This window comes from Clinocottus analis, unplaced genomic scaffold (assembly GCF_023055335.1).
Source record: "Clinocottus analis isolate CAN_PGR_092001 unplaced genomic scaffold, fCliAna1.0.p SCAF_11, whole genome shotgun sequence".
Classification (NCBI taxonomy): Eukaryota; Metazoa; Chordata; class Actinopteri; order Perciformes; family Cottidae; genus Clinocottus; species Clinocottus analis.
The window spans coordinates 4,956,472-4,978,364 of NW_027175832.1; the positions used below are offsets into that span (position 1 = coordinate 4,956,472).

General features: G+C 43.0%; 1 protein-coding gene across 1 annotated transcript; it reads left to right on the top strand.

Moving 5' to 3' along the window:
- The first annotated feature begins 1,814 nt into the window (after positions 1-1,814).
- Positions 1,815-20,859, top strand: LOC137782398 (dynamin-3-like). Its single transcript, XM_068571678.1, has 21 exons — positions 1,815-2,138; positions 2,660-2,996; positions 4,809-4,882; positions 5,114-5,263; positions 5,702-5,905; positions 6,825-6,923; positions 7,177-7,337; positions 7,637-7,779; positions 7,984-8,119; positions 8,372-8,439; positions 9,260-9,398; positions 9,570-9,656; positions 10,244-10,314; positions 10,466-10,520; positions 12,055-12,168; positions 16,065-16,174; positions 16,957-17,071; positions 17,510-17,674; positions 17,865-18,097; positions 18,179-18,352; positions 19,165-20,859. Exons 2-21 carry the CDS (start codon positions 2,836-2,838, stop codon positions 19,205-19,207), a joined length of 2,502 nt encoding a protein of 833 aa, XP_068427779.1. The 5' UTR covers positions 1,815-2,138; positions 2,660-2,835; the 3' UTR covers positions 19,208-20,859.
- The last annotated feature ends 1,034 nt before the right edge of the window (positions 20,860-21,893 follow it).

Consider the following 21,893-nt stretch of genomic DNA (forward strand, 5'->3'; position numbering starts at 1 on the left):
TGTCTGGGTTTTTTTTCTTCTCCCGCTCATTGTTCTGAAGCTTTACGGCGTCAGTCTGTTCCTTCAGCACGTTGTAATTTGTCTTCCAGTGTTCTTTATTAGAAGCTTTATTGATGGCCAGAGTGGGATTGAATCAGGACTTTGTTTTGTGCCACCAGTTATATCTCTTTAGCTTCCAGTTCAAAGAGTATACAACATTTTTTTGCATAATACCTCTGTATTTTTTATATTGCATTTTTGAAGTTGCATTCTCATTTTATTACCTTTCAACACAATATACAAGTACTTCCTCCATTACTGCTATGTTCTGGTGTTAATGCTACAATACTACTGCATTGATGTATAGTATATTCAACATATAAAGCAATGTATAGAGAGTATATTGTATAGAAATGCAATATAATGCCATGCCGTTCTCCATACCTTCCCCCCTGAATCACCCAGGGCCTCATTTTAACAGTGTCTCGGCTCTGTAGGTGCACAGGTCACCATTGAAGGGGTTGCCAGGTCCTGGACTGAAAAAGGCCCCACCTATATAGTAAAGCCCTAAATACTGACCTGGCGACCCGACTCTCCTGTTACTGCGGACACCTCAGGAAACAGGATCTTTGGCAGGAGATGAAAGGGAGGGTGCAGAAAAGGGAGAGGGAGAGAGGAGGTGTTGAATTTATGTTGCTGCCGCTGAATGCCGCTGCTCACACGTCTTGTCTCCTGTCAGGTTACGTCACAGGGTACGAGTTTTTATGTCAGGCAGCTTTTATGTCAGGAAAACTCTTCATAATATCCCAAACCACATGATTTCATTCATTTTACCCCTGTTTTCGGTAAAACTATAGACATATTATGATTATAAATGACATTGGCCTACGTTCTTTCGCCATTGATTGTGATTAAAAATGTACTTCCAAAAAAACGTCTCCCTATTATATTACCAAATCATTTTTGCCTGCATTTTTGAACAAGTAGCTAACATCAAATGGGCCCAAATTGGGTCCAAACGCAGAGCTGCAGTTTGGGTTATACTGTTAACGCCATCTAGTGTTACCCCAGCTTACTGCAACATGATGTGCCGACGAGATCCATCTCCCAAGCCTGTCCTTAATGGAAAGGACAAATGCTGACTTAATCGATGAGATTTGACTGTCATTGGCAGATGGAAGGACATCTGACCCCTTTGCTCTCGATGAGCTAATTAGATCTCTCCTAGATAGGCGATGTTCACATCCAGCGCGAGAGAGACACTTGTTATCGCAGTGGTTGTCCTGCGAGAGGTTAAAGCAGATTGACAGTGTCCTTCCTGTTTGACCGCCTCCACCAGCCTCGGTCGGCAGGGACCATCCGGCACCAAGCATCACACTTGTGTTTTGTCCGGTTAAAGCCAACCCTTCTGGACTCCTTGTTTCCAAACGCGGCCCGATATGCTCAAAGTCACCAAGGATGCAGCTCATCCTGTTATTGTGCGCAAAGCACGGCGACATCGAATGACTGCCATGACATGTATATAGGCCTAGCGTGTATGCAAATGTGCATGGAATTTACGACCGATGGTTTCTGCACCTACTGCAGGGATCTGAAGGAGCGCATCCACCTCTTCTGTTGCAGCGATGCGCAGCCGTGCCGCATGACTCACGACGACAGAAATGGCACGGATGTAAACAGGAGGCGGGCGCAGGTAAGCCTAACCTGTACCCGCCCCGCCAATGGGGTGCCGCGTTGCACTGCCTCCGTCTCCAATCCCGCGGTTTTCATTGGTCCTCCGCCGCGTCGATATGGCGTAAGAGCGAGGCACGGCTTCGCAATTACACCGCGGAGCAAAGGAGAGCGAGAGAGAGAGAGAGAGAGAGAGAGAGAGAGGGGGGGGGGAGAAGAAAAAAAATGATTAATCTGTCAAAGGCGAATTTGTGTTCGGGATGAGACCACTCTGACATTCAGCCGAGCAGAACCAAGCCCACAGGCGAACACCATTAATGCACTGGAATTTGAGATCAAGCGGATGCACGGCCGTAGCAGGTGGCGCTTGTATAATCGTCCGGGGTCTCGTCACTCGTCGTTGCTGCCTGCTCTGCGCGTCGTTTCAGCACCGGACAGCGACCGGGACCATCGGACACCGTCAAACGCTGAGGGATTCCTGAGGCGGGGTAGGCTCACGGAAATGTCTTATGATTACCGCGTTGTATTTTCAGACGACAGTATTTGTCCACTGTGCATCAGCGTCTGCGTGCACGCTGCGAACGGTGCGTTGTTTTTTGCCCGTATTGCGCGCTATTGGGCTGTGCGGTTTGTGGATCGTGGAGGGCACGGGTTTGTTCGAAGAGACTGTATGGAGCCCGTGAAGCTCCGCTCACCAAATGCCCTTGAAAGTATATGCTTCGTGCGGCTCGCTGTGTATGTATGTGTGCGTGTGCGCGTGCGTGCGTGCGCGCGCGCGTGTATGTGTGTATTTGTATGTGTGTGCAAGAGAGAGAGAGAGAGAGAGAGAGAGAGAGAGAGAGAGGTTATGGTGGCTGTGGTGAGCAACTGCGCAATTGTCTGCTCCTGTCTGTTCATATCTCTTTTCTCTGCGTCTCTCTCTCTCTCTCTCTCTCTCTCTCTCTCTCTCTCTCTCTCTCTCTCTCTCTCTCTCTCTCTCCCTCTCTCCCTCTCTCCTCTGCTCCCACAGTCGGTACGACCCTCGCTTGGCTCGGGGCAATGCGCGGCTAGATGACTTCACTAGCCCACATCAACAAGCACCGCGGTATCCCGGACTAATATAGCAGCGCAACATCCCCCTCCTCTCTCTCTTTCTCTCTCTCCATTTTCATTCGCTGATCCCGAGTCCACCCGTCTAAAGGCACCATGGGAAACCGTGGCATGGAGGATCTGATCCCGCTGGTCAACAAGCTGCAGGATGCCTTCAGCTCCATCGGCCAGGCCTGCAACCTGGACCTGCCGCAGATCGCAGTGGTCGGCGGTCAGAGTGCAGGGAAAAGCTCCGTGCTCGAGAACTTTGTCGGCAGGTAAAATTGACCACCGGAAATAGGATAATCCCTTCTGTTAACCTTGAGGATGACATAAGAGGCCTATGGAGCCAATCTCTGTGCAGAGTTCAAACCATCTCTCCCCAGCTTGAAGTCGCTGTTGCACCATGTGATGATGTCTTGTTTGTATGCGACGTGTAGTATTATTATAATGATTATTTGTATATACACACAACACTGTCACTTTACTGACAGAGGAGGGAAGCAGTATTTGGGTTACAGCAGCACCGTAGGGATTGCAGTCCAATCATTACCAACTGCAGTCAGGCTACTTCTCACAGTCCTAGAAATATCCATCTCTTCGTCGTTTGGAGGGCATTAATATGCTGCTGTCTTCATGAAACTGATACTGCCACGTTCCTTGTCCCTGTAAAAAAATGCAGATTGTGCAGAGACATACCACTGCATGTAACCATTTTAAAACACCATCATGTTGTACAGCTCCCACTCCTGAAAACAAACATGAATATTCATCATCTTGCCCTGGATTTTGGTCACCCACAACAAATAAATTATGAGCGGATGGAGTTAAATTGATATATTTTTTAGATAAGGATAAAGCATTTAACAGCAAGGAGTGTGACTGTTGATTATACACATTCAAGTGTTTAATTTAGTTAAATGATCTGAATCACATTACTTCACACAACAACAATATGATGGGCTTAAAAACACAACATAATGTGAATTTGCTGAAAAACTACCTCTCTAAATTTACTAGTTTATTGTTGAATATCTTTTTTTTTGCTGTGCAGGGTTTGTGCCATTTGATATACTATGTAAAACATTAAGGGCTCACAGATCTTAAACCGGGGATCTTGCGTTTGAAAGATGAGGGCAGCGAATTTCTAAAGAAAGATGCACTGGAGTTGCAGTGTAGTAAATGTAGGATACGGTATTTTGGGAGCTTTATCGTGAATGTCTGAGCCTAGTTTGCTTCAATATTGACCGCAATCTGTGGCTCACATTTCCCCACATTTTTGGAAGTGCAACATTAGCTGGATTGTCTTCAGTGTGACCGAGTAGTTCCTTACTAGTGCAGATTTAACATGCATGTTTGCAGTTCCAGATGGATGAATGGATTTTTCCTGTTCCAGCCCTCATTGAGAGTCGTGATGCTGAGTAATGGTCCATCTGTCCAGAACTGGCTCTTTTGCACAATGCTGAATGTCTTTTTTTTTTTAACTCATCCCATTTGAGTGAGCTCCGAGGGTCAATGTGTGTTAAGGTTTTCTTGTAACAGACCTTTAGCATAGGGGGGTGGTCGTGATGGCTGTCAGATGCGTGGCATGTGCACACACACACACACACACACACACACACACACACACACACACACACACACACACACACACACACACACACTCACACAACTAGTGGGTGTGGAAGCCCTCAGGAAATGGTGGAATCATAATTTTTTTAAATAAGAGCGCTTCTTGTCAGCGATGCAGCTTTTCATTCTGACCTGTTGCTCAGCAGGTCAAGTTGTTCTGTACTGTTGCAGGACTTGGTTGCAGCAGCAGCAGAGGCTGAAAGCTACAGGAGTTGCTGTGTTTTAAAATGGCCCCTATTTCACTCAAACGATGTTGAACTCTAGCGTATAGCGTACCAGATGTGTGACATTGAAAGGCATACAGTAACTTGCATATAGGGTGTAATTAGAATATATTTTTCCTTCAAGAGTTCAGAGGAAATTCTAATTATGTCACCAATGACTATCCATGTACTCTTTGATAAATGTGTACATAGACTGTGGTTTGATGTAATGCGGTGTGATTGGTCTTTCCTCAGGGACTTTCTACCCCGTGGATCTGGTATTGTCACCCGCAGGCCCCTGGTTCTGCAGCTTATCAGTGCTACTGCAGGTGGGCGCACACACATTTACACACCCACACATGCTAGCATGCGCACAAACACACGTACACACACAAACGCAGCCTCCCACTCTCCTTCCCCCCCACCCTTTTCAAAAAAAAAATGGTACTGTTTTTTTTCTTGGCTTTTTTCCCTCTCACGCTGGCATTCTTTTTCACTCAGACACATGCAGCACAGCCACCACTAATCCCAGTTCCCCATCTCAATGTTCTTCCTCTCAGAATGGGCTGAATTCCTCCATTGCAAAGGGAAGAAGTTCACAGACTTCGATGAGGTTCGCCAGGAGATCGAGGGAGAGACGGACCGTGTCACGGGGGCCAACAAAGGCATATCTGCCGTCCCCATCAACCTGCGTGTTTACTCCCCTCACGGTGCGAAGCTCCTCTCCCTTCCTTTCACTGTCAAGTAACACTACACAATAACACTTTTGAACAAAGGTAGATGTGTCATGCTGTGAGTCATCATACTTTTACTTTTTGTATTATTTACTGGCAGAAAATGTTGTTTTTTTTAAAAACTTGGTCACTAAAAGCAAAGAATGTGGTTTCATTTATTTGTCATTGTGGTGTGTTTCTTTATTAATATGGCTGAATATGGTATTTTCATATTCAACATTATATTGATGCTATACTGATGCGATACGGATGCCTTGAATTAAAGCACATTTTAAATGAGCTCCATTCAGAATACAACTGATTATTGTTATTATTATTATTTTTTTTTTTAATGTTTTACAGCTGGCAAATAGCCCCTTATTTCTACGGGTATGGCCAGTTCTTTTTTAATATTGCATTTCTGTGTCTGTGCAGTGCTGAACCTGACTCTCATCGACCTGCCGGGGATCACTAAGGTGCCGGTTGGAGACCAGCCCGCAGACATCGAGCAGCAGATCCGCGACATGATCATGCAGTTCATCACCAGAGAGAGCTGCTTGATCCTGGCTGTCACTCCGGCCAACTCTGACCTGGCCAACTCCGATGCTCTTAAACTGGCGAAGGATGTCGATCCACAGGGTAAGACGAGGGCACGGGGTCATGGAAAGGACATCGGGCTGTAGGACAGATGTAGAAAGTTGAATGGAGGTGATTAAAGTGCGTGAAAGGTGGCTTTGTGGTTAGTGAAACTGACCTGAAGAAGACATCTAATCTCCATCTGCTGCAGGGATGGTGCTCAGCATATGACCTTGTTCTCTGACCTCTCTGTATGTGGAAAACAGATTTTCCCTACAGGGGTCGGTCAAGCGTCACATTATTATTAGAAACGATCTGAGAGAAGGGGAAAATTGAGAATAAGGAGAGCATCAAAAGACACGTAAGGAGAGAGGAAAAAGAAAATCAGAACGAGATGGGTGGATTTAAAAAAAAAAAAAACACACCAAAGGCGGATGGGAAGGAAAAATAGATACTGGAAGAGGGATGATAAGGAAGAGTAAGAAAGGAATCAACTTAATTTAATGCCCAAAGGAGTTTAACCTTCAGACAGGAGGACATGGAAGAGGAGGATGAATTAGCTAAGAACAGGAGGTCTTGGACAAAGTGACCTTGTGGGAGGGATGAATAATACCAGACAAGAAGAGCGGGACGGAAGAATTTAGAAGGGAACAGAGAGATGGGATGATAACAGCCAACGATGCTTGGAAAGGATGACGCGCAGAATTAAATGGGAGTAATGGAAGAAGTAAGGAAGAAGGATGGAATAAAGGAAAGAAAAAGCTAGATGTGAAGCTACATTGAAACTGGGAAAAGCTCAACAGCTGTCCAAAACTCAAACATAGTAAATGTACAGTTATATAAAACAGAACAAACGCTCCCATTTAAGAAGTTGGCACTCGCAAGGTTTGCATTTTCACTTAAAGTGACCGAAACCATCTAATGATTACTTCACAAAATATCCTTTACATCCCCCCCCCCCTCTTTTCGGCCCCTTTTCTAGGTCTGAGGACTATTGGAGTAATCACCAAACTGGATTTGATGGACGAGGGCACAGATGCCCGAGAAATACTGGAGAACAAGTTGCTGCCGCTGCGAAGAGGTCTGTGTCTGTTGTACAGTAGAGTGAGTTATGCCATCCAGAACCACTTTGGCTCTCGCACTTGCTTTTCCTCTTAAAACCTTTCACTCTCAAAGTATCTCACTGTGCCTTTTATTAAATTGTCCAATAACAATGTCCTTGTTCTTTACTGCTTGTCTTTCTGTTAATCTCGCTTTTGATATCGCCGCCTTGGTCTCCTGGGATTATCTTTCGTTATTTCTCTCAATTTGCGTCCATGTTTATTGATTCCCAGGTTATATTGGAGTGGTGAATCGCAGTCAAAAGGACATCGATGGGAAGAAAGATATCAAGGCAGCGCTGGAGGCTGAGAGGAAGTTCTTCCTGTCCCACGCATCATACAGGCACATGGCCGAGAAAATGGGCACTCCACGACTGCAGAGAGTGCTCAACGAGGTGATCATAGATTTACTCCCGGGGCTTTCACACAGTAGACTTTACATAATTAATAATAGGACTTTTTTTCCTCCTCCCTCTTCCATTGTATGGCACATCAGTGTGAGTGACAGTCAGTGGAAAATGCACTCACTCATTCTAGCTCAGGTCCTAATAATTTATAATTTCACTCAGTTGAAGCATTGCACATTTCCCCCTGCTGTGTTTTACATTATCTACGATTGCAGAGAAATAGACATATAGTCTTTATTGATACTTTACGGAAAAGATACCAATAACACAATCGACTTATCACACAGCAATTGACCAACCACATCCGGGACACGCTGCCAGCTTTCCGCAGCAAGCTGCAGTCCCAGCTGTTGGCTCTGGACAAGGAGGCCGAGGAATACCGAGGATACCGACCTGATGACCCATCCCGCAAAACCAAGCAGCTGTTGCAGTCAGTGCCCCATTTTTTTCTCACAACAAGAACATTTACATGATACTTAGTTGGTAAAAGATAAGTTTCCGACAAAGTGTCTGACATCCGGCAGAGATGACTTTCTCCCATGGCACCTTTTGCTTATCCACTCTTCTTTTAGATGTTAGAAATCACTGCTGTTTTTTTTATTTATCATGTTTATTTCATCCTTTGTGGTTACAGGATGGTGCAGCAGTTCTCTGTGGACTTTGAGAAAAGGATTGAGGGCTCAGGGGATCAGGTGGACACAGTGGAGCTGTCTGGTGGAGCAAAAATCAACCGCATCTTCCATGAGCGTTTCCCCTTTGAGCTGGTCAAGGTGATATGTTGCACATAGAGAAAGACAGCACGCTGCAAAACGAGAAATAATCTGATGGGTGCAAATATTTGACCTCTTTATAAATATCTTTTTTTAAACTTCAAATCTGAAGAGCTGTTTGCTTAATATATTGAACTAGCTGGAATCCCATCATCTAAAATTGAAACTCTTCCTTGGATGCTAAACTATTTCATTGTGAAATAACTCTGTTCTCTGCATGTGCTGTCTAAACTCCTACTTCGTTTTCTTCAGATGGAGTGTGATGAGAAGGAGATGCGACGTGAAATCAGTTATGCAATCAAAAACATCCACGGTATCAGGTAGGAATGAATCTAAAAAAACTACATTTCAATTTTTTGAAATTTTCTCCTGCTGTTGCACCACAGCATCATATGTTTTTAACCAAAAGGCACAACAGTCATTCAAATACTTGAGATATTCATCGTGATGCAAACACTGTCCATTAGCCTTCTGCGCCCCCAAGCCCTCAGCGCCTCATTTTCGGACAAAAAAAGAAAAAGCTTTTAAAAACGACATTATCTCCGCAACCACAGGGTTGTTTAACTTCATTTCAATTGCTACAATACCTCTACTCTTGTCAGAAGAGATGTAGGGTTAAAAAAGAAGTAACTGTTGAGTTATAAAAAAGCCTCCATTTTTGGCTCATTGGCTCAGAAGGTTTGTATTATAAAGGTTTGAATGAATGAATTCACATATATTAACGTTGATGTGGTAAACATCATAACAAGTAAAAATACAAATCTTTGAATTACATAAAAACCTATAAATACATGGTTTGGATGAGAAGGGAGGACCTTGTCGTCTTTTTTTCTTTCTCTCTGTTTTCTGTTCGGTCCAGCCTCTCTGTGGGTTTCTATATTGGTTCAGCAGCGGTTAGCCACCTCAGCCAAAATAATTGCCACCCAAGCGAGAAATCTGACATTTAAAGTAACACCACACTTTAGCCTGAAGGCCCTTCAACAATAATCGCTAGTCCAATATCTATCCATGACAGTTTGTAACACATTAATAATTATATTTTGCACTCCCCCCTTTTTTTCTACTGCAACCAGAGACGACCACAGAATCTATGTTTCAGTCCAATTATAATTTTTCTTTCTTCCTCGTGGTGGTTGTCAGGACTGGACTTTTCACCCCAGATATGGCGTTTGAGGCGATTGTGAAGAAGCAGGTGATAAAGCTGAAGGGACCCTGCGTCAAGTGTGTGGACATGGTCATCCAGGAACTGATCAACACTGTGCGCCAGTGCTCCAACAAGGTAACTCATATGGTTCATGAGGGTCTGGAAACAGAAAGGAAATATGGAATAATGGAAAAAGGAAAATGAGAAATGAGTTCACTTTTGTTTCTGGGTTCTTTTCATTATTATTCGATATTCCACATTCCTCATTGCATGGAGTGAGTAATAATGTGTGACATGTGTTTTCAGCTGGAGTGCTTCCCCATGCTGCGTGAGGAAACTGAGAGAATTGTGACTTCTCATATCCGAGACAGAGAGAGTCGGGCCAAGGACCAGGTAACATTAGCACACATCAGTTTGAAATTATGGCTCCACACATTTGTTTCTGAAGGAAGGTCTGTGACAGGTATGCGCACATATGTTAGTAGCCAGTTGTATATCTGTATCTGTCTTTATGATGATATAGAACTATAAACAAGTTACCAATAACTAAAACGATTCATGTTAATACACATTCTGTATAACATATCATATTTAAAGAAAAGGTTTTGTGACATATTGAAGATCACTGCCCCTATCGTACAGTAAATACAGCTAGTTAGCTTAGTTTAGCACACACACACTAGAAGCAGCATGTTTGATTCTGTCTGAAAATAACAAACTCCTTACTAATGAACATTTTATATCTGGTTTGTTTAATCTATTCAACAAAACTAGTTAAAAACAACACATTGTAGTATTATATAGCCTATATTCTAAGCTAACTAGCTACTGGCTACAGCTACATATTAGCGTACAGACATAAGAGTTGTTTTAATCTCCTCATCTAACTCCGCAAATAAGAGTCTTTCCCACAATGTCAAACAATACTTTGTTCCTTCAAGAATGACCTGCTTCATGTTAAATGTTTTGTGTTGTTGCAGGTTCTGCTGTTGATAGACATCCAGCTCTCATACATCAACACCAACCACGAAGACTTCATTGGTTTCGCTAAGTAAAGACTCCAGCTATTAGTTTGGCTCCACCATGATAGATCATTAAGAACAAATATTTAAAAGATTTCATTTCCCCCCCGGCTTATTCTCTCTCCTCCACATTCATCCTGTCTCTCCTATCATTTCTGTTTTGTTGTTTCTCCATCGCAGTGCGCAGCAGCGGAGCAGTCAGGCTAGTAAGAGCCAGAGTTCAGCAGGAAATCAGGTGAGCATTTGTCATGTCTTGTACGTCACACACAAACAGCAGAGCTCAAGGTCAAGGGAGTACTGCACACCCATACAGCAGCAGGATGGCTACTACAGCGAGAGATGCTGAAATCAAAGAATCCAACATACTCTTTCATTTGAGTAAATCCTTTGCATTGCACACATTTGATATTGTATACATTGTAGCCTGATGTTCTCTAGCCTTATGATTTTATTATGATTTTATATTTCAGCCATGCATGGTGTATTATGTTTAGTAGGCACCAGTTGTGTACAGTGGTTTGTTTTGCTTCTTTGGTTTTATCATTTGATCTCATTAAAAGAATCACAATGGGTTCTATTACTTTATGCCACCATCATCACTGGTGTTGTTGTTGAGACATTTCCCTTTGTTTGAACCCTTCCTGTGTCATCAAGGTGCCACTTTGCATTTCATCCCCATCCCTTAGTGAGAATCTCAGCTGCCCTCTTATGGGTGTCTGTTGGTGAGTATCGCTCATTGTGGGTTATGGTTTGCATTTTCATTTGTGCCTGCAATAACACTTCTGCCCATTGGGTGGTGCTCTCCAGCACCTCTGCATTTTTGGGGTTTTACGCTGTTGACGGGTTCAAGGATTCCAAATTGCTTGTGTAAACTACTGTTGGGCAGAGGCATTTTCTTAAAACAAGGTTCACTAGAAAAGCTATCATTCTTTAGTGCTGCGAGGTTTCTAAATCGCCCACATTCTGTTGCAGGCCTCCTCTCCTCCAGCATCAGGCCTGATTGTAAGAGGTTACTTTCTAGTCGTTAACTTTCTAACACCTCCTCCACCCACCAGTGCCCGAAGACTACAAGGAGTTGCCAACTAGAATAAAAAGAAACAAAAAAAATTACCTTGGTTTTGGCAGAAAAAATATAATTTCTAAGACGAAAAGTGTTAGAATGATTTCTTCTACATCCAGCCACGAAAACAGCCGTCTCACGTTTGCCTCTGACAGAAAGGCTTTGTAATCATTTGGGTAACCTCCTTAGTGAGTCTTAGTTGGTGCGAGACTGACAATAATGTAAGCTAATAATCACTTGGCACTGTGCCCGCAGGCCTGTTTATGTAGGCTTGTAGGGTCAACACACCTAACACAGTTGACAGACACATGCTTTATTGTGTGTTTGAAGCACTTACACAATGGTCACTTAACAAGCTAACACTGGCCTCTGCTTGAAGCATTGTGAACACAGTTCCTTTGAATGAGCCTCCACTGACTCACAGTCACATGCTCGGCTCCGAGTGAGTCACGACGGCGCACCTAACCTGACCTCCACGCACATTTCATCGCAATTCATGCACCGATTACCTGCACAGATTCATTTTGGCTAGCTTTAGCCATGGTGATGAAGTTATTGTTTTAGAGGCGAGTGAGTTTATTTATTTTTTTAAAGCAAAATATTACGGATGAAGAGCTCTTGTCATCCTCTTGTTTTTCTTTTGTTTTTTCTTATTCTTTTCCTTTACGTTACAGCAATTTCTGACTTTCTGACTGTACCCTCCACTCAGGTCATTCGCAAAGGCTGGCTGACCATCAACAACATCAGCATCATGAAGGGAGGAGCCAAGGAGTACTGGTTTGTGCTGACTGCCGAGAGCTTCTCCTGGTTTAAGGACGACGAGGTGAGCGGAGCAGCAACATTTTTCATGGTGACAATGGCTCAAATCACTCTTAATGTAAAAGCCGTTGCTCGTAATAACAAATCCATAGATCATTTTCACTGACTGCAGTCCCTGCTCGGCTTTACAAAGCATTTTTTATTGTCTTTCCCCACAGAGTTTTTAGCAGCTAAAGAGAAATATATTTCCCTTAGAAGTTAGAGAGTTTGTGGTCTTAGTTTCTTAATTCCTATGTGTGACCTTGATGCTAAGATCAGGATGAGGATACAACAATAATAATCAGATAATCATATGTCCTAGTTCTATGTTTCCTATGAATGTGTCCTGGTGGTAAGGACACTACTTTAGAGTGTGTAAAAATGTGGAAAAAAAAATCAAACAATAGACAGTTGGATGTTTCACCGAATGGAACCAGGAATTAAATTCAAACACATGGTGGATAAATGACTTGGATCTCATGGATGAATTATATTATTTTTATTTCCATTATCACTCTTAATATATCATAAAGACCAACAACAGCATACTGGTTTTTGGAGAAAAGCAAACCATTTGCGCCACTCTGCATCGACAGGACGCAGCGTTTGGTTGGTCCTGCTGGCTTATAGGTGGGCTGATGTCTATCTGCCTGTCTGTGCCTGCTGTACAGGTTGGAGGTAATTCTGCACAGCAAGTGTAGATAGGCAGACACACTGCAACTCCTTCAGCCAGTTGGTGTTGTTGCTGCATTGTTGTTAAATTGTTGGACCTTTGTTAGTATCTTGCCAGGGTGCAGTTCCAAAAGAAATAGTACAATTTGTATTTGTGCAAAAAGGAAAACGATGACAGAGACAATAGTCTTCTCTCCAGCTTGAATTATACAACATATGTTCATATATGGTTCCACCTAAACGTAGGTCAATTAACTCACTCTTTGTGAACATTTCACCTTAATTGAAGAGTCACTCTTACGTTCCCTTTGTCTCTGAGTATTTCTTCGATTCTCTCTTTCTTCTCTCCCCATTTCTTTCCACTTGGAGTTCATGTATTCACTTGGAACAGTCCCAATCCCAACCAAATGTTCACTCACAGACACCCAAAATATATGAACGCATACTTAGCCCCCAGAGAGCACATGGGCCGCACAGCACTGGGCCTGCAGAATGTCATTTGATACGTTAGTGTGGTAATGTAGGAAATTATAGACTCCGTTGGCTTCGCCTTGTATATTTCTGTTACACCACATGAACTTTCTATAGTCACATACGCATGCATCTGCACAAGTGTGGATGCACACACACACACACACACACACACACACACACACACACACACACACACACACACACACACACACACCCTCCTCGCTCCTGCGGTTGGCAGTTACTTGCATTCTTGGCTGGAAAATCACAAGTTTAAAATCCAAACATCAGCCTCCAATGCTTTGGCAGAGAGAACCCCGCTATTAAATATCAATATCCTGACCTTCAACTTCATAAGCAGCTATCACTTAAGGACACTTAAAAGTCCTATCTAATGCATCATATTACACATGCAACAGTTATGAAAGTTTCATGTCCACTCGTTAAATTTCCCTTACAGACCAACAACACAAGAGCTTACCTAAATAAAATAACACTTATTTAACTAATCAGTCAAGTGTAACGCATCCTGTGTGCACATGTTGTGCATTGGAGCTCTTGCCCCATCTGCAGAACACTTTTTCTACCAGCCCTTTGCAGATATTTGACACCACAGCAATCTACTTCATCATCCATTTTGGCCACCCACTGAAATAACTTCACTGGAGGTGTCCGACTGTATTTTCAAACTCCACTTGATTGATTGGCCCTTGTTCCTTTGGCCTATGTCAGATGCTTTGCAGCCTCTCTCACTCCTCCCCCTTCCAGTGGACCACATCTACAACAGAGCACTAGACTAGCAGCCTGCACATTTACTCATTAATGCAATAAATTATGTGCGCTCGCCATTTTGTGAGTTTTGACTTTTACATCGTTCTGGCTCAAAAATTAAAATTCTTTCACACCTTTTTTTTTCACAGCGAGTTGTCAAATCTGCAATTATTGTCCAACATTTGTGATGTATGTTTATTCCAAAAAAGAAGTGAGAAGAAAATGGCGAGTGTTAGAATGCATATATGGCAAAATACAGATGAATGTAGATCACATACAGATTATGAATAGATGAAAAATAGCAAAAGGGTGAGACAGAAGGAACAGATGCAAAAAAAAACAAAAAAAAAAGCACACATCTTGAAGACTTGAAATGCCCACAGAGAGACAAAGATAGCGACACAGAAAGACAGACTGACAGAAGAAGGTCCATGCCCAGTCTAACCAATGTGCAGACTACTGTACACCAGTATGATAATGAACAGGTAGTCTGAACACTGGGTGGACGGAGCCGGAGTGAAGAGCCGGGCCCTGTGTGCTGTTTTCTGCCATTCCAGATGCTCGCGGGCGGCTGTGTCGTCTGTGCTCTCCCTTCGCCCGATCACGTCTATCGAAAACCCCTTCACAACTGCGATTTTGCCTCATCCAAGTTTGGCTCATCCATGTTTGGCGCCTTCCGATAGCCTTTTGGTGCACGTCTCTTGGCGTGTTTATTTGTTTTGGTAGAGGAGGTTTTGAGCTCTGGGTCCCCTCGCGGTCCGTTTTGGTCACGCCGGCCATGAAGAGTATCCAGCCTTGACGTGGCATATTCGCTCAGACGACTGGGACAGACTGGCTGCACGTTCAGGGAGGGGGACTTACAAAAAAGAGGGAAAGAGAGAGATGGAAGGAGGGGAGGGTGTGTGAGGGGGGGGGGTGAGTAAGTGAGTGAGAAAGGGAGAGGTAGAGGGAGGAAGAGGGAGGAGACCCATGTGACCATATATGGGCTGTAGTGACCCCTTGGGGAATAAAACACAGAAGAGTCTGCAGAGTTTAGTTGCCTTGTCTTTTTTCGTCTCTTTTCATCCCCGTTAATTCTTACCTGCGACTATCTACCACCTCTTCCCGGACCTCGAGACCAGATGTGGGCTTTCTTCCGCAAATCTTTTTGCAAATCCACTCATGTGCTTCTTCTTCTTGCTCTCTCCTCCTTCACCCGCCGTCTTTCTAACTTCTCCCTCCTTCCCTGGTTCTCCGTGTGCTGCTAAGCACTACCAGATGTTGGGTTTTAACGCCAGGCTGTCATTTAATCTCTCCCTCTCGCTCTCTCTCTCCCTCCTTCTTAAAAAAAAAAAAAAAAAAAAACCCGGCAGGAAGTGGGCCCCTCTGGAATGGAAAGGAAAAATATTGAGAAAATATAGAGGGGGAGGGATAAAAGAAAAAAGTGTTAAGAAAGATGGAGGCTGGGATGGAGTGTTAAAATGAAGAGCAGAGTTTCATCAAACTATAAGCATCCGTCACAGGCCCTCTTTGAACGCGGTACAGCTGTGCTTTAGCGTCCTCCCCAGCTGAGGAGGAGCATTGTGTTTGAACATTGGACCTCCAGCGCTTACACATATCTGCATTTTCCCCGTCTTTCTCAGTTTACTCAGCCTGTAGCTACTAGCTCTCCGTGGCAAAACGCGCCGTGAAGAACGACTGTGTCTTGACCCACACTGTAATGACTTCCACATGTGCTCTCCTTCTTTCTCTCTTCGTTCTCTGTTTCTGCTTCCCCCGTTCTCCCCACACTCTCCCCCTATACCTCCCACTCTTACGTCTCCCCCATTCCTCCTCCCTCCTGTCACCCCCTTTCTCTTTGCTTGCCCCTTCTCTCCCCCTTTTTTAAAAAACCTGATTTCACCTTTCCCTCTTGCACATTTGGCGCCAATTTCAGTGCGCAGGAATTCATGAAAATACGAAACCGAGCAAATTGCATTAGTCATAAAAGTGCTCCTGATCCATACCTTCTGTTTTCCTCATTCACAGGAGAAAGAGAAGAAGTACATGCTCCCTCTGGACAACCTAAAGGTCCGCGATGTGGAGAAGAGTTTTATGTCCAGCAAGCACATATTCTGTATCTTCAATACAGAATCAAGGTCAGCTGTGAAATCTTAACATTTTAACTTTGACTTTTCATGTGGCTGTAAATGAAACCAGACGTTTTGATGGAATCACATACCGTAGATGAGGCTAGAGAGTCCAAGGCCTGTGTGCTGGTGTGCCGGCTGAAATGTGTTTTGGATTATGTCATTTGTACAGTATGTGAGCATGAATGTATGCATGGCTGCAGGCTTGGGCAAACTGGAACTATTTCTTATAGATCTACAGTTCAGTTCAGAAGTTTGTTTTTTTTATATTTAGTTTGTTCAAAAAGTACAAAGATGTGTACAATAATTGTTAACAACACCAAACATGTTACAGTGAATTATTGCCGGGGATTATTATAAAGTTATAAGTCATAATGAAGTTACTTGAGGGACTTGATTTTGTCATAGCTTGATAACAAATAGCTTGATAACAAACAAAGGAAAATCCATGACACTATGAATCTGTTAAGTATCAGGCCTGCGTGTTCAGCAATTGGAGCACAACATCCTGTAAAATGTTTTATGGCAATTCAGTTGCTTCATCCCTCTTGGCTCAAACCACCAAAAAAAAAGCACTAAACAACAAAACATCTCACATGGAAGGAGGCACATAATCTAACACTGTCAATACTTCCAGATGTCGCAGTTTATATCTTTTTGTTGAAGACTTTTTGTAACAAAGGGGAGCATTGTCTACGTTTTGAAATAGGTAATCATTCATAGGTTAGTTGGATCGAGTTGTAATATTTAATTAAAATTAGTGCATATTATCCTGTCTCGTGGCTATTTAGGAACGTGTACAAGGACAATCGCACCCTGGAATTGGCCTGTGACTCTCAGGAGGATGTGGAAAGCTGGAAATCTTCTCTCCTACGTGCCGGGGTTTATCCAGAGAAAGTCGTTGCGGTGAGCAAACTCATTCATATTCTCCCCTAAAATTGCCTTTTACTATCTGGATGAGAGTTTCCCCCAGTTATGGCTGATCCCAACATAATATTATTTACCTACCTGTCCTCTTTGACATTATTCTTATTTCATTTCCCACCACGTAAATATGTTATTAACGTGTTTATATATTTAAAACTGTCCATATTTAAACATGTATTGCATGGCAATACTGGAAATAAACACATTTGGCAAATGACAAACATTTTTCCTTAGTTTACTATAATATTCACACTTAATAATTCTCTTGCCATTATTTCACAAAACAGGAACACAACCTGTATTCAATAGTCAGCGTCACCCAATGTGTTTTGTAAATGTAATCCTGTCCTCTTTATGCACCTCTCTCATTTTCCCTCGTTCCTTGTTTCAAAGTATTTCTCCTTTCTCCCTCTGCAGGTCGAGAGTGAGACCACCGCCGCCACAGAGAACTTCTCCATGGACCCTCAGCTGGAGCGCAAGGTGGAAACCATTCGTAACCTGGTGGACTCCTACATGGCTATTGTCAACAAGTGCATCCGGGACCTCATGCCCAAGGCCATCATGCATCTCATGATCAACAATGTAAGAAAAGATCGCTCAGGCGTTCATTTACATGGGCCGCCGTGACCACTTTCCTAAGCTGTCACTGTAGTAAATGTATGTATCGTGACATGAAATACACTGAGTGAAAGATACAAATATTGGAAGGCCTGTACTTATCATTTATTATCACAATTCAGAATAACCATCTTGCATCTTTTCCTGTGACTAGGTCAAGGACTTCATCAATGCAGAGCTGCTGGCCCAGCTGTACTCTGCAGGTGACCAGAATACCTTGATGGACGAGTCCCAGGAGCAGGCCCAGAGGAGGGATGAGGTGCTGAGGACCCACCAGGCCCTGAAGGAGGCCCTGGCCATCATTGGTGATATCTCCACCACCACCTTCACCGTCCCCATGCCTCCGCCTGTTGACAGCTCCTGGGTGGGAGGTGCAGGCGGTCGAAGGTAAAATTGCTGGGATTAAACACACTGTGCTCTTTCTGTCCGAAACATGATTCAATGCCTATATCTGCTCTCCCGCTCCAGGTCTCCTCCATCCAGCCCCACTTCCTCCAGGAGGATGTCATCAGGCCAGCGCCCGTCTCCCCGAGGCGCCCCGCCACCACCGAACCGTCCAGGACCCCTGGGGCCCTTCAATAACAGTGCTGACAGCCCTCAGGCTCCCAGCCGCCCTAACAGGGCCCCTCCTAGCATCCCCAGGTAAATGCAGACTTCACATAACTTATCTGTCAGGAAGATGCACAAAGAAATGCTCTTTTGATGTCTTTGAGGATAAGAAAGATGAAGACCATTTCAATTACAATTTCTCATTAGAATTAATCATACTCTGTTCATGTCGATCTCTCCGAACTGAATATTTTGATCTTTTGCACTTTACGTGTAACTGAAAATACAACAATATTATTGAAAACTACATTATTCTTGTGTTGTTCTACCTTATGAAGCATGCCTGCTCAGAATCAAATCTCTCCTGCTCTTATTAACTGCTTTATAGCTGCTACTAGATCAAGAACAAATTTCTTTCCAGCCATTAAATATCAAATGTCATCAATTTTTTTTCATGGAAATCCAGCAACAACAGTTTTGCAGGTGATAACAATGACTTATACACTGATTGCCGCCTATATTGGAAACATTGAGCTAAAAATTAAACAATATGTGGGTGTTTTTTTTTTTAAACGAGTGAAATGTGCAACAAATTGTTTGGAGAGCTCTTTCCAGGCAAGGTCCCTCCCCCATTTTCAGTCTTTATGCTAAGCTAAGCTACCTGCTGATGGCACAGCTTCATATTTAGAATAAAAATTTGACAGTGTTATCATCAAGCTACGCATTTTTGTTGTTGATCATTTTTACTTTGAAACAAAGCCTCACACATCTCTTTAAGCTGCGTGAAGACTAATCTTGTCTCTTTTCTTGTCTCCTTTTGTCTTATTTACTACTCTTCTCTCATTTGTCTCATCTCTTATCTGTCCTGTTCTCTGACACTTCTCCTCACACATTTTCTACTCAAGCCGGCGGCCCCCGCCATCTCCCACAAGACAAGTCCCACCATAAACATCTAAATGGGTTCCTCATACACTGATCTCCCTCCCTCATCTTCTCCATCCCTCCTCTATTAGCCATATTGCTGTCCTGGTCCCTCCTTAGTGCAGACACTGAAGTCTTTGACCCTTGACCCTCAATTCCCTGCCAGGTGACGATGTCCATATATCTATGTACAGTATGGTACTTGTATTGTGGTGTATGTGTATGTGCGCTTGTTGCTCGCCTGTGGTCCAGGTTTGCTTAGCAGATCCACTACCCAGTATCGGTCCCTGGAACCTCAACCTCCCCCCACCCCCCCTCCCTCCTCCTCACAATCTCCTCACCAAATCAGCCACTACCCCCACTTGCTGCTTCTACATAAAAATACGCTCAGCAGCCGCACTGCCCTCCTCATTCCAAAATGCAGCATGGCACATACGCTGCTTTTATTGCATGGGAGTGTGTGTACTGTATGTAGAGTGTGTGTGTGTGTGTGTGTGTTTTGTGTGTATGTATACGGGGGAGGGACTAATTTGCCTATATGTAGGCTGGGTTTGATTTAATATTGTATTAATTTATTGTATAATGCCCCCTTAAGTGTTAATTATCAGCTCAATGTTCTCTTAGGAACATAAGTTGTATCTTAGTATGTGTGTGTGTGTATGTGGGTGTTTGTGTGAAAGTAACTCTGTGTACGTGTGTGCGAGTGTGTGAGGACATGTGTGCATGTGCTGTCCGTCTGCACGTTTGTTGGCGTTTCAGTTGTATTTGTTTTCATGGTCAAAGCTGTTAATGATGAATCATAAAACCCTCGGGGGTAAATTAAATGTTGGACTTTTGTGAGTTGTTCCTGTATTGTAGTAGCAGCCATACACACATAGCAAGGCTGAGGAGCACCGTCAGTATTCTCTATATGGAAACAGCCTCAATAATACATTTAACCTTGTCATAGGTGTCCACCTGTGCTGTATCAATGGTCAAGTTGTGACCCTTGCAGCCTTAAGCTCAGGTTCAGATGCTGACCTGTGAGATGGAAAAAAAAACAACTTAACACAAGTTCCCTCTTGAACGAACAAAGAACACACATTTACATGTTTCCATTTAGCCTTTTTCTCAGGTTTGAAACTTGCAACTCCATGTCCATTACAAACTAGCACTCTCTCTTTTCTCAACTCTTCTAGTCTCTCGTATTTCCTCTTCTCTCACGACCATCCAACCTAGTCAGTCAGCATCTCCATCAGAGCTTAAGGTGGTATTGTCAATGTTCAAGTGCTTCTCTGTCAGTTTGTTATTGTGTATGTGGGCCTAAACTGTGTTCTGATGTATATAGGTAACGATAAGGAGATACTGTACCCGTGGACTATTAAGACCTCATCAAGGATCCTAGCGCTTTAATCGTTCTCTGTGTCTCTATTCACAAAATGCTCTCTTCTCTCTAATTTAGACTGCCTTAACGGCATAAGTTACAATTCTGTATTGCCAAAGCTAAATGTAGAAAGAGAATTGGAAAGTTGGACAAAAAAAAAAATAATAATAATCTGAAGAACAACAACGAAATGGTTCCAGTTCGAGTGAGACGGCATTGTTTAGCAGAGGGCATAATGTTGAACTGGGGAATTGCATCAGTTGTTATTTTTTGTGTCTCTGTATCGCTCCTCAATAAACTTTTTCCTCATAATGTCTCACTTTGTCAACAGTCTTTTTTGTGGAAGCCACAAGGTGAAATAACCTCAAGTAATATTATTACCACGTTCAATACCAAATGATTTCTTCCGATCACAAACTTAATATTGAATTCTAAGACTATGAGCAAGGCTTGATTTATGATATTCATTTGGTAATAATTTTAGCCAATACATCCTTTTCATCACTGTGAGGCAGTACATTACATTCCTTGCACTGCTTTTGATGTTTGTTACCCACTGTACATGTTTATGTTTATATAAACTTCATATGGACTATACTTTGCATTTTTGCACTTCCGTTATTGTTTAAGTTTAATTTCCTAAATTAATATTCTCTGCATTGTATATATCTTTCATCCCTGTTATTTTTTGTGTGTGTCTGTAAGCTGCTACTTGGACAGCAAATTTCCCCTTAGGGGATGAATAAAATATATCCATCCATCCATCCATCCAACTTGCATATACCAATTGTATTCCATATGTTAATACAAAAAGGCAACTGGCTGCTGGCACCTTCTTCCAAAAGTCTGTTTGTGAAACAATGCTTATCATTTGACATCCCCTGCCAATGGTCTAATCATGTAAATGAACACTATCGATGTGTTTGCTATAAGGAATCAAATCTGGCTGCAGGTACTAACTACGTAACTATTTAATATTTGTTCTGCCTTGGAAGTCAAAAGATGTTATAACCTGTACATGTAATGATGGCTTTCTTTTTGAGTAAAGTGTACTGTGCACATACTATGGACTCGGAGGCACAGAAAGCCATCTCACTAATATTACATCTATGGATTACTGAGGAATCAAAACACATGTTCACTGGGCAGCCACATGATGGCGGCAGAGGCCTTAGTAAGAGTACAGTTATTTCAGTACTTTATGAATTTAAAAAATGTGGCAAATATTGTTGAACAAAGTATTTCATTTGAATGGAGCTTGATCAGGAAAACCAGGGACAAGAGGGATTTTGTGCCCCCTTTCATTTAGCATTAGACTCTGAAGATGTTTTGTCTCTTGCCCTCATCAGG